Source organism: Stigmatopora nigra, chromosome 8, assembly GCF_051989575.1.
Source record: "Stigmatopora nigra isolate UIUO_SnigA chromosome 8, RoL_Snig_1.1, whole genome shotgun sequence".
NCBI lineage: Eukaryota > Metazoa > Chordata > Actinopteri > Syngnathiformes > Syngnathidae > Stigmatopora > Stigmatopora nigra.
This window is the reverse complement of record NC_135515.1, coordinates 6756437-6768616: the sequence shown is the minus strand read 5'-3', so window position 1 is coordinate 6768616 and position 12180 is coordinate 6756437. Positions and strand designations below refer to the sequence as shown.

Below are 12180 nucleotides of genomic sequence, written 5' to 3'. Positions count from 1 at the left end.
CAAGAGAAGTCACGCAAATCGAGAAGAAACATTTTCCCGCAACTACTTTGGCGGTCATGTGGCCACCCCGCTAATCACCCACGTGTTTTTGTTTTCCACCCACGCAGTTCTACGAGATGATTTCCGTCAGGCGCCCAGCGACGTGGTGGTGGCAGCCGGGGAGCCCGCTGTCCTGGAGTGCGTGCCACCCCGGGGACACCCCGAACCCATGGTGTCCTGGAAGCGCAACAATGTCAGGGTCAACACCAAAGATGAACGCATCTCTGTGAGTTCTTCCTAAAATTTAAATGCCTAGCTGCTAAATTAAATGTAGACTAGTCATGGCTATTTCAAATTAGGAGCCAAAACTATTTTTATTGATGATATTTGTGCTATTGTAGGAATAATGTGACATTATTGCAGTGCTATTATTATTATTTTAAATCTTAATGTCTTTCAATATGATTATATTGTCAAAAACTAAAGATTTTATTAGTGTAATATTATTCATGAATAAATAAAAATTTTTGTTTAAAATTCCCTTTATTCCCTAAAATGTAGACATCATGGCATGCTTAACTTCATTTTTATAGTCCTATTGGTATCTCAACATTATAACCCTTTATAGAAAAGAAACTATAAAAATGTATTCCTGTAATTTATTTGTTTGTTTATTTGTAGTTCAAAAAAGTTCCTAAATTTTAATTTTATTCTCTTTTGTGGTAGTTCATTTCAGTAGTATTCTAATTTCTGTGTATCAAAAAAAAATTATAAATATTTTAATGAATCTTTTTCAGTAATGAAAGTCTTTGCTCTTGATTGTTTGATATTTTCCTGCAATTTCTTTCCCTGACATGCAGTTTTAGGACCTAGAATCATGCTCTTAAGACCCATTTGAATTTCTTTTTTATTTTCTCTGTCTAAAGCCCTGCTCAAATATGAAAAGTGTCTTCATGAGTAACCAGTAATGCTGTTATTTTTAGGTGCGTGGTGGCAAGCTTATGATCTCGCACACCAGAAAAGGGGATGCGGGCATGTACGTGTGCGTGGGCACCAACATGGTGGGTGAGCGCGACAGTGACCCCGCTGAGCTGGTGGTGTATGAGCGACCCGTACTGGTGCGTAGGCCTGTTAACCAGGTGGTCATGGAAGAAGACACTGTCGACTTCCTATGCGAAGTCCATGGAGACCCCCCGCCCACTGTACGATGGCGGCGAGAGGACGGCGAGCTACCCCGTGGAAGGTAAGGAACAGAGACCTATGTTTTATATAAATACTGTATGTAGCCACTTGGAGTAATTCTGTACAAGAATTCAAGTACTATTTTTGAAATGCAATTTTTAGCTGCCTGTTGCAAGGCAGGGTTCATGGGGCTCAATCAACAGTTTTTGAGAATAGAATAAAATAAAATGTGTTTTCCTTTTCAAAGGTTTGCCAGAATATATGCATATTAGAGGGAGTAAAGAATTTGATATAGTCATAAGTATGGAAGAATAGAAATATTAATTGACTTTTTGTTGTCAAATGTGGTTTCTATTAAAGAAAAAGTTGATAAAATAACTTGTTTTCCTCTAAAACATTGTAAGATAACTTGTTTTTATAAACTAAAGGAAATGTCCACATGTGACCTAGATGACATGCACTACATGAGAAGATGATGAATATGAATGTGTGGATCAGTGGGCTGGCATACTAAATTAATAATAAAGACACTATAAAAGGATTCATTAGTCTGCAGAATTATCCCATGACTGATTTTCTCCCCGCTTCCTTTTCCAACTCAATATCTGGTATACTAAGCTAATCCTATTAAATAATTATGGATTTCCTTAGTTTCTAGTTTAGTTAATATTTGAGAATAATTCCTGAGGATTAGTTCATCGTGTCAGTATGAAATGACTTTTTTCATACTCTGCAAAAAAGCACTTCTGTTCAGTGACCGGGGCTTTTAAAGTGAATTCTAATGCTCACTTTCACTACATTTACTCTTGCTTTATTCATTTGTTAGGTTTGAAATTCGCAACGGCAACAGCCTGCGTTTATTCCGCGTGAAAGAACAGGACGAAGGGGCGTACACCTGCACGTCGGAGAACAGCGTGGGCAAGACCGAGGCCTCTGCCATGCTGCAGGTGCACGGTAAGAACAACCACAATGCATCCTGGATTTTGTACAGAGGCGTGATTGCAGCACATGATCAGTTGTAGAGGAAAAAGTGGGCAAGAAATGGGGAAACTGACCTAATACTACATCGAAGGTACGTCGGGCAAGTGTTTAGCACATCCAAATCACAGTTCTGAGATCAAGAGTTAAATCTAAGGTTCTGGCATAACTCTATGGAGCTTGTATTTTCTCCCTGTGCCAGTGTGGGTTTTCTCTGGGTACTCCAGTTTCCTCCCACATCCGCAAAAACACGCATGGTGGACTGATAGACCAATTTAAATCGTCTCTAAGCACGAAGGTCAGCGTGAATGATTGTCTCCTTGTGGGCCAATTCATGGTGTGACTGGGATAGGCTCCAGCACCCCCACGTCTCTTGTGAGGATAAGTGAATTGGAAAACGAATGAATTTAATCTTAGAAACAATCACTCATAACACAGTATTTTTTCTGCAGTATAATATTGTAAGTCTCTCAAAAAATGTGATTAGAACTCAATTCAAAAGACAAAGATTCTTAAAAGAGAATTTTAACAGAGTAACTCGACTCTGTTCAAAAATGAATTCTGTATTTTTTTTGTCACTGAGGCACAGATTCACACATGGGTGGGGAAAAAAAAGAAATCTGTTCATTTCTATTCATTGCTTGTTTTGGGCAAAGCCGGTGTCCACTGCATCTATTGAGATTATGCTAAATTGTCGGGATTACTCCATTTGACAGATGTTTGCTGGACGCGCCCTCGAACCGAGAGCTGTCCCTACATTAATAAGACATGACTCTTTTTCATCCTCTTCCTCCACAGTCTCTACCCTGCATCCCAGTTCAAAAACATTCCTCTACTTATCAGTCTAAATGAAATCCAATCCCAGCAAATTGCCGTTCACTCCCATCAACTGTTGGTGCTTTTTCCTCTTTCCCCTTACCGCTATCGGCACTTTTGTGATGTCTCTGCGTGTTTCATCCATCTCATTAATTTTCCATCTCTCCCAGTCTTGTTTCAAACCCTATCATCATTCCAGCTGGCCGGCCACATAAATTCATTCCCCTTTTCTTCCATGTTGTCTTTTCATATTCTTATTTTCTTGCTTGACGGACACGGACACTTCCTTTTCTTTGTGGAACACAATAAACCTTCACATAAGTCTAAATTGATATATCATACACTCATAATCTCTTCTGTATATGTTTCTCTCTCTCAATCTCTTCCTATTGCTCTACTTACATTGAATTTATTTGCCTCCAATTAGTGCAACTTCTCACAAACAAACCCAGTCTGACCCTAAACTGGTTTAATTGTAATCATAAATTTCCCTTTGAGTTAGACACAAGGATTTAGAATTGTAGGTATTGACGAAATTGGTTGAGCTGGTGGCACCATAATAGAACAGATTATATAAAACGTGACGGCCTTCATGCAAAAAAATGTTTTAAAAAAACAGTCATGATCTTGACAAGGATAACAGGCTCAGTTGACTCATTAGTGGAATAAGTGTTATTGCTTTTAAATGTGCCACACTTCATTTGGTCTCGAACTGAGGCGGCAGCGTTTATTTTGTGTGCGTTTGTGGACAAAAGCAGGCGAAGCAAAAGAAACGATCATGTGTGCCAAAGAAACAGGCGGTGGAAAACAACACCAGAGAGTTTTGTGTGACTCATACAGCCCATTTTCCATGCCATACCAAGAATAAACGTGTTTACACTCTCTTTCATGTCATGCTGGCAATGTCAACGGGATCATTGGACTTCTTTGTTAAACATGACCCTTTCACTATTGTTTGAGATCCTGTCATTCGATTGAGTGGGTTGGAAATGTCTAAGACATTTGAACTGAGTGGGCACTTTACCATTATTCAATAGGGTTTAGGTCAGGGAATTTCACTATTTGAATTGACTTTCTTCAAATGGATTGGATGTCTATTGCTTGTCTGATTCCGTGTACCATTGTATACAAAACTAAATGATGAATTCCTTTATTATGAGTTTTTTTTCAAGGTTTAACATTAGCCTATTTATTCCAATCCAATTATATGGATTAATAGATATCCGTTGCTTCTAATGGCAATGAAAGGTTAATAATCCTGTTTGATTGCCTGTATCAATATATCCTAAACTAATGGGCCTTTACATTTTGCAAAAGGATTTAGGTCAGGGATTATAGTTTCCCATTTGTGCCTACCCAATTCAAATAAATTGGATTTCGATCGCTGTCAATGACTGTGAAAGATTAATAATTCCTGAGAGGAGCATTTTACATTGACACTCCATTCTAAAGTATTATTTAAAGCTTGGTACACACTTTGAGTTTGCATTGTATGGTGACATAAATATAGTAGCATATGGGGTAATCTTTTATGTACAAATGGTTATTAAATTGTAATGGATGTCGCAAAAATATTAATGATAATAAGCAAGTGAGGCAGTAAAACATGAAAAAATGTTTGTCTGATAAAATGTACGATTGTACACTACATTAATACATTTATAGATTTCTCATTAGGGTTATAAATAGCTGACTATATTTACCAGGTTGTACATTTACGTGATTTGTAGCTAAATGTTATCCGTTTAATAATAACTGATGCATTATAACGTCACAAGCCTTCTTTCCAGAAAGTTATGATTGATAGAAAAGTGTCCAAAGTGGAATATGAAGGAGCTCCCGTACATGATTTGATTGTCTCAGTTGCTCAAATTGTGCCTGCTTGCAACACACAGCCCATAGACTAAAAGCCATGTGGTTTAAGAGCATATCCATCATTGATGAGTCGTACCATCACGTGTCTTTAAAGCAATGATGACAACTTGGAAAAAGAATGTGCTTCATGGGCTAAAGTCTACTTCTCCTCTGCAGTGCCACCTCAGATCGCTTCCAAGCCTCGGGACCAGATCGCTTCCCAAGGGAGGAGCGTTACTTTCCAGTGTGGCACCACGGGTAACCCCCCGCCTGCCATCTTTTGGCAGAAAGAGGGCAGTCAGGTGAGGAATTCTAAACGCCGGCATGACTTCAGGCAAAAACTTTTGTCACATCTTCTTAGAAGATAGCGTGCCATAAAATGGAGCGGATGGGTGGAGAGGTAGCTGAGGTACAAAAGTACAGCAGGTGTGTGGAGTGGGGGCATTACTTGGAGACAAGTGCTGTCCTCCTTCCACATGGCAACTGAAATAAACAGCTAGGAGCTGCTTTAAAAATGTTTTTGTTTAGTTTTTTCTTCCTCTTGCCATCTGAGGAAGTTAGGCAGTTTTGTGTGATGGAGGGTTGTTTGTGAGGATTATGTGCAGCCTCCTAACCCTGGTCCTTCCACTCAAGTTTAAGCCTCTTACGGCAATGACATGCATGGATGTGCAAACACATCTATGTTATTTTCTGCCCTGGAAAATGAAAGAAATGGTGGCTAACATCTGTTGCTGGCCATCATATGGATGCACTAAAAGAGACCTTTTTAACTTTTTTTTTCTTTTCAAATATGATATTTCCTCATTTAAAGAGGGTAGTAATAGTAACTATAATAGTTCGTCAAAAGCGTTTATAGACTGAGTAGCTCACAAGTTGTTTTGATGATATTTCCTCAAATAGCCAACAGAAGTCAATGAGTTAAAATCAATGATAGTAAACTCAATCCATTTCATTATTTGAACTTTTGCAAACCAACAACAGCACTAGATGGAATGTGTATTATGGCATCTTGGAGGATGAGAGTGGAATGGCATCTATTAACATTTTGGTTGCTATGCGGTTGATGTTTTTTTTAGATATTGCTGTTCCCTGGCCAACCATCATCGCAATCGGGTCGCTATTCCGTCTCCATGCGAGGAGAGCTGACCATCACCGACGTCCACCTGGAGGATTCGGGCTTCTACATCTGCCAGGCCATCAGTGTGGCCGGCAGCGTGCTGAGCAAGGCTCTGCTGGAGGTGGAAGGAGGTACGTCTTACCAGAAACAACTCCAAGGTTTTATACATGTTTTTTCAAATTGATCTATTTTTTTGCTATATTTTAATGAAGACCGTTATTAAAGGCTCAATTACCTTTGGCTTGCAAATCTGTATGAATGTCAGCTGTTTTGCCAGCTGCTCATGCAAACCAGGACGGCACTTTTTAATTGGCGTTGTTTAATCTGTATCATTTATGTAAAGATATATATATTTTAGTCATATGATAACTAGACTTACGCCAATGGCATTTTAGATCCCAATAGTGATAGCAGCTGTGTGATATCAAGTGATACTGTACCAAAATAAAATTTCATTTTGAGAGGTTTGATAGGAGATTCAATTTGGCTATGGGCAGAAAAAAACAAATAAGCAAATATTTTAAGCAACCATCTTTTTTATGAATAATATTTTTTTTTAGATTTGGCCTCTAGACAAGCAAATTTATTCGTCGACTGCATTTGAAGGGTAAAAAATGTCCTCCAACTCCAGAATGACCCTTAAACTTTTTCTCCTCCATGGTAGGACCTTCTGGCCAAATCCCCCCGATTATCCGCCAAGGCCCGGCCAATAACACGGTTCCCCGTGGCGGTACGGCTCGCCTGCACTGCCGCGTCATCGGAGGACCTTCTGTTAAGATTTCATGGGAGAAAGATGGAGACGGGATCAAGGGCAACGATGCTCGCCTGACCTTGGAGGAGAATGGCACATTGGAAATAAGAGATATCGAGGTAAAAAAATAAAAATAGAAATAAAAATACACTGTAATAATACAAACAAATACAAATTACAGAGGATATTTCACTTGATGACAGTAAATGTCCAATCCATAAGAAATAGGGGGGTTGGCAGCCAGTAAAGGCTTAAAAAGCCTGTCTGACTTCACTCATCTCACCTACTAAATTCCATTCTTACAACAAACGTTGATTTCAAAGAGTGCCGCCTCTATTGTGCTCCATATTTCTCCACATTGCAATTATGTGTTCACTCGGTGTATAATTGTCATGGTAATGAAGGTTTCTGTTTGCAAATGCTAATGCAATCCAGTTCTAATGGAGGAGCCAGCTATCAGCAACGTAATCCCACCTGAATCCGGCGAGGCGGCGTCCTTTATTCTTAATTGACTGGAGATAGTTGATTAATCATCTAACTGACTTCTAATTAAAAGGCCGTCTTATTCGCCAAGCTTGCAGATTTAGCATTAGGGCTCACTTTAGTGCACCACAGAGGGCTGGAGGATGATGTAGATCTGCCATGGCAATGTGCTCAATGGAACAGAAGAGGTGCATTAGTATAGAGACGAGGGAGAACAAAAGAAAAAGAGTCGAATCGGAGATGACGTGTCAGGGACTAAAAATATTTTGCTCGCCGATGCTTTGAGGTGACATCAATATTTTATTGGTGAGTTGAAGTCATCCAAAGATGTTCACCTGCTTACAGGCCAGCAAGGTCAAAACTGCAGAGCATGATCTTATTAGGTCTCTGGATCTTTGCAGTAGTGCGTTTGAGAAAGACATTTGCATATGGTGTTACATTAGTGATGCAAAAAGGCAGTCAAAAGAAGCGCTTGTCACAGCACTAGCAAAGATATTTGGATATGATAATATATATCACCTTACAGGATATTAATATGCTCCTCTTCTCTAGTGTGTGGAAAAGGTGTGTTGCTACCAAAATCTTGCATGAGATAATAGCTTAAGAAATGTATTTACCTCTACCTAAAATCCTAATAGATTTTTTTTTTTAACCTTATTTCTCTTTTTAAAAAAGTGTCTACTGAGAAGTATTACTTTTCTGTATCAGCTCCACACAAATGTTATTATTAGTGTTATTTTTGAGAATCTAATTCATTTTATTAATTCCACTTAATAATTTAATTTCTCATGATTCTCTTATTGGTTTTCAATGTGTGATTCAATTAAATGTAGTATTATTAATATGTATAATCCATTCTCTTATTGGTTCTCAATGTGTGATTAAAAAAAAATGTAGTATTATCAATATGTATGATGCTACTGTATCAATTTCAGTTAAAAAAAATGTGCACCTATTTTCGCTAAGCCATCAGCTATTTTACTTTTCTGTTCTTGTGTCCTTAAATGACTGACTTTGCTTCAACAGCAATCAGATTCCGGCTTGTACACATGCGTGGCTTCCAGCCCCACAGGAGAGTCAAACTGGAGCGGGATGTTGACTGTGCGAGGTACTTTCCCCTCTCTGTGTCTGATACCTCTTTCCAAGTCCCCATTTTCCAAAACTTTCCCCTCCTTCAAACAGAAGGACCCGTCTCTCCCCCTTCCCGCGTTTCGGAGTTCATCCAGCTTCCGGGACCACCCCAGAAGCCCGTGGTGACGGAGGTGACTAGAAATGGCGTCACTCTCACCTGGCAGGGCAACCCACACGAGGGCGGAGCCGCTGTCACCTCCTATGTCATCGAGGCCTTCAGGTAGGAAAACAATTATGAGCTAGACATTTTGGTTCCTGTTTAATTGTTGGTATTAAATATATTTATTTGTGGTTCGTCGTGATGCATTTATTTTTATTCAGCCTACTTCTAGAGGGAAAATGTGACTAAAATAAAACCATTAAATATTTAGTATTAAGCTGCTAAAAAAAAGAGGATTGGACATTTTTTTTAGGTTTAAATGACTCAACTATCCAAATAGTTGCTAATCCTTGATTAATTGAATGATTGTGCCAGCACGACATATTGGCCATCAAAGTATGAAAGTAAACAATGAAAGTAAACCCAGTAAATGCAAGTAAAAGATATATAATGCAAGAAAAAGTAGCTGTAATAACAAAGAATTAACATCGTGCTTGATGACACTTGATTTAAAATGTCATTGCCTTTGCAACTTTCATCCCTTTATCAGGATTTGATCAGGATTAGCCTGTTATCGGCAGATACTCTGGCAGGTGCCGTGAAACAATGTTAACACGGGCACACAAAGGGCACTCTGTTTCAGATGTAGTGCATTTTATTATCAGCATCAGCAAGCCTCCTCCGAGGTTCACCTTTCGGCGTGACATTGGGTTCATATTTCGCATGCCGTCAGCGCATTTGCTCATTATGCTAAAGTCACCGTAATGGCTTCACCGCATTTTGTTTTTTTTTGTTTTGTTTGCAGCCAATCGGTGGGCAGCACCTGGCAGACGGTGGCCGACCACGTCAAGCACGAGCGGCACACTGTCTCGGGGCTCTTCCCCAATACCGTTTACCTCTTCATCGTCAGAGCGCTCAACTCTTACGGCTTGAGCGACCCCAGCCCCATTTCGGAGCCAGTCAGGACCCTGGGTGAGGATTCATGTAAAGATCTCTACTAGTATTGGGCAGAGCTTTGCATTTTTTCTGGGTTTTTTTGCATTAGTTAGTGCAGAATTAAGGGAAACACAATGGGTCCAAAGCAAGCCAGTGCAATGAAGGGTAGTGCGTATAATGACAATCGATATTAAGCATGAAATAATCGAAAAACATTAGTGTATGCATGACTGAGCTGGCTCGCCAATACGTATGGAGAAGCAGGAAGTTTGCCTCGAGAGCTGCGGTGGATTACATTAATCTCTGTGTCTTGGTTATTGCACAAAAAGGTTTAAATTTTATGTAATGTAAGATTTTTGGTACACCGGATTTCTCTTCTCCTTTTGAGTAATGTATGATGTCAACTAAAGTTCACCTTTGCTTTTCCTGTCGGTTACTTACACAAGTGTGTCGTCTTCCAGATGGGCGTCCTCCAGAATCTGGTCTGGACCACCGTCAAGTGCAACGTGAACTTGGCGAGGTGTCGGTCTACCTGTCCAAACCTGCTGTTCTGTCACCCACCAGTGCCAAAATTTTTTGGACCGTGAGTCGTTCGTTCAGAGTGTAAAAAGACGCTAATCTTCCCTAAGGCTTCTCTGGCGTCTAATCGGATCACTGCATTTCCCATTTTCTGCAGGTGGGCCGTCATTCCCGCTACGTTCAGGGTTACCGCGTGTTTTACCGCACCGTCGGCAGCTCCTGGCTTGTCCGAGATGTGGAGGCCACGTCGGATCACAGCGCCATCTTAGCAGATTTGCTTCACGACAGCGAATACGAGGTGAAGATACGGCCTTATTTCAACGAGCTGCAGGGACACGACAGCCTCATGGTGTTGCTTCGTACCCCGGCGGAAGGTGAATGGCAACCCACGCAATAACTCCATTCAATTATATTGATTAAGCACCAATCTGGCATATAAAGAGACTCCCAGAGTGCTGAGCGACAGGCAGGGATGGGAAAATGGCCTTTAAGGGAAAAAAGCTGAAGGCAATGGCGGAGAATGAAAATCCCAATGAATAATTATAGCAATAACTTTTGTCTCTTATCGCTCTGCAGTGTTGAGCGCAGCGCCACAGGCGGTGTCGGTGGTGCAGCTCACCAACAGCTCCAGTATCAGCGTGTCCTGGGAGCCGCCGCCTCATAATGTTAACAGTGGCATCATTCAAGAGTACAAGGTGATATCTAGTTCTATTTTTTTATATTTAATCTCAGTGCATGCCACGAACTGTGGTGGATGACTAAGTCTTTTTGTCTAAGAGGTTCGACAGCGGTCAGTCAATGCCAGTCAAAATGGATTGGACGTCCATCATCGTCAATAGCAGTGAAAGATTAAGAATATGCTCTTGCTACTGTATTTTAGAGTATTTGGATTGTTTTTCAGGAGGGTTTCAGTCAGGGGATTTGCATAGTGTACATGTAATGTCAATGTGTTTATTTTTGACGAGAAAAATGGGATGAGTTGTCTTCTTGTTAAATGATTGGCTGCCGGGTGAAGGCAACAGATGTCCAATCCATTTTAACTGAGGCTGTCACTCTCTTCCATTCAAAATAGATGGACCGTCCATCACCATCAATGTGATCATTCACTGCCAGTAATCCCTATTCAAAAGGCTCTATGGCTCACTGTATACTACACTAATATACGCATATTTTTCCTTATATACTGCGTTCCCTATTTATAGCTTACATGAACTGTAACAAAATGAGGTGGGTTTTATTTCTCTGTTAACTCATTGTCTGCCATTAATAGCAACCAATCAATTTGAACTGGGGGCTGCAAGGTAGTCCTATACTATTTATAAAATGGATCGATGTATTTGTCGCTGTCCGTGGTACTGAAACGTGGCTATCCTCCTAGTTAGAAAGACACTGCAAGACTAATTATCCTATTTGTCTTTGTGCACCACAGTACAATAGTATATATATAGATTTACACTTTTTAACTAGGTTCAGTTCATGGATTATATATTCTCCTATTTGCACAAATGACATGATGTAAAACAAAAACAACTGCAACAAGAGAGCATTGGACATAAAAGTAGCACTTTTTGCTCACCAATTTGCAACTCCAAGGTTTTTTTTTTCTTCTGATGGGTTATTAAAATTTAGCAGTGGCATTGACTCAATTGACTTCGGAGTTGGTTATTGTCACAGTATCCTTGGCTGTCCGATACACGTTGCATAACCAATTTGGCCAACTTGGTCAGCTTGTTGACATTTGTACTCGTGTCCACTTGCATTCATCATGGCGATGCTATAAGGGGAAAGTGCAGTCATTCCTTTTCCACGGTTTTATCGCATACATTCGAGGGTTTGGCGGCAACATGAAAATGGACCAAACTCTTCTTTTTTTTTTAAAATCCACCTTCACTCTCTAGCTAGAACTCTTGCATTCTGCAATTAGTGATTACTCTGGGCCTTTTATCTGCCGCCAGAACGTGCTGTCGTCATGGCGTTATCAACTCCACTGTGCCTGTCATCTTCCCACGGCACGCTGATAAAAAGGCAGCGTTCTGATTATCTACTCTCTCTCAGCGTGTGCGACGTGCGCCATGCTGATGACTCACAATTCAGGCTTCATTTCTGGCACCCCAAAAACAACAACAAAAATGAGAACAGTGTATTATTGTTTTGATTCAGTTTTCCCATCTGCGTGTGATACAGTAATGAGAAGAGAGATGGTGATCAGACTCGAGCGAGGATCACTTTTAATCCCCTTAAACCACGTACCCGCCGTGTTTGCCACAAATCTCCCTCTGGCTTTTTAAAAGGAGGAGCATTGACTTGGCTGAAAATTCAGCATATTTAAACAGC

The 12180-nt window shown here is 40.3% G+C and overlaps 1 protein-coding gene across 1 annotated transcript in view; it reads left to right on the top strand.

Moving 5' to 3' along the window:
* The window catches only part of LOC144200857 (roundabout homolog 2), a 38718-nt gene that overhangs the window by 17310 nt on the left and 9228 nt on the right, over positions 1 to 12180 (top strand). The window contains exons 3-14 of the mRNA XM_077723199.1: positions 108 to 265; positions 963 to 1222; positions 1988 to 2115; positions 4987 to 5111; positions 5886 to 6057; positions 6591 to 6796; positions 8187 to 8268; positions 8343 to 8511; positions 9197 to 9363; positions 9789 to 9910; positions 10004 to 10220; positions 10423 to 10541. Coding sequence (XP_077579325.1) covers positions 108 to 265; positions 963 to 1222; positions 1988 to 2115; positions 4987 to 5111; positions 5886 to 6057; positions 6591 to 6796; positions 8187 to 8268; positions 8343 to 8511; positions 9197 to 9363; positions 9789 to 9910; positions 10004 to 10220; positions 10423 to 10541 — 1925 coding nt within the window. The remainder of the gene's footprint in view (positions 1 to 107; positions 266 to 962; positions 1223 to 1987; positions 2116 to 4986; positions 5112 to 5885; positions 6058 to 6590; positions 6797 to 8186; positions 8269 to 8342; positions 8512 to 9196; positions 9364 to 9788; positions 9911 to 10003; positions 10221 to 10422; positions 10542 to 12180) is intronic.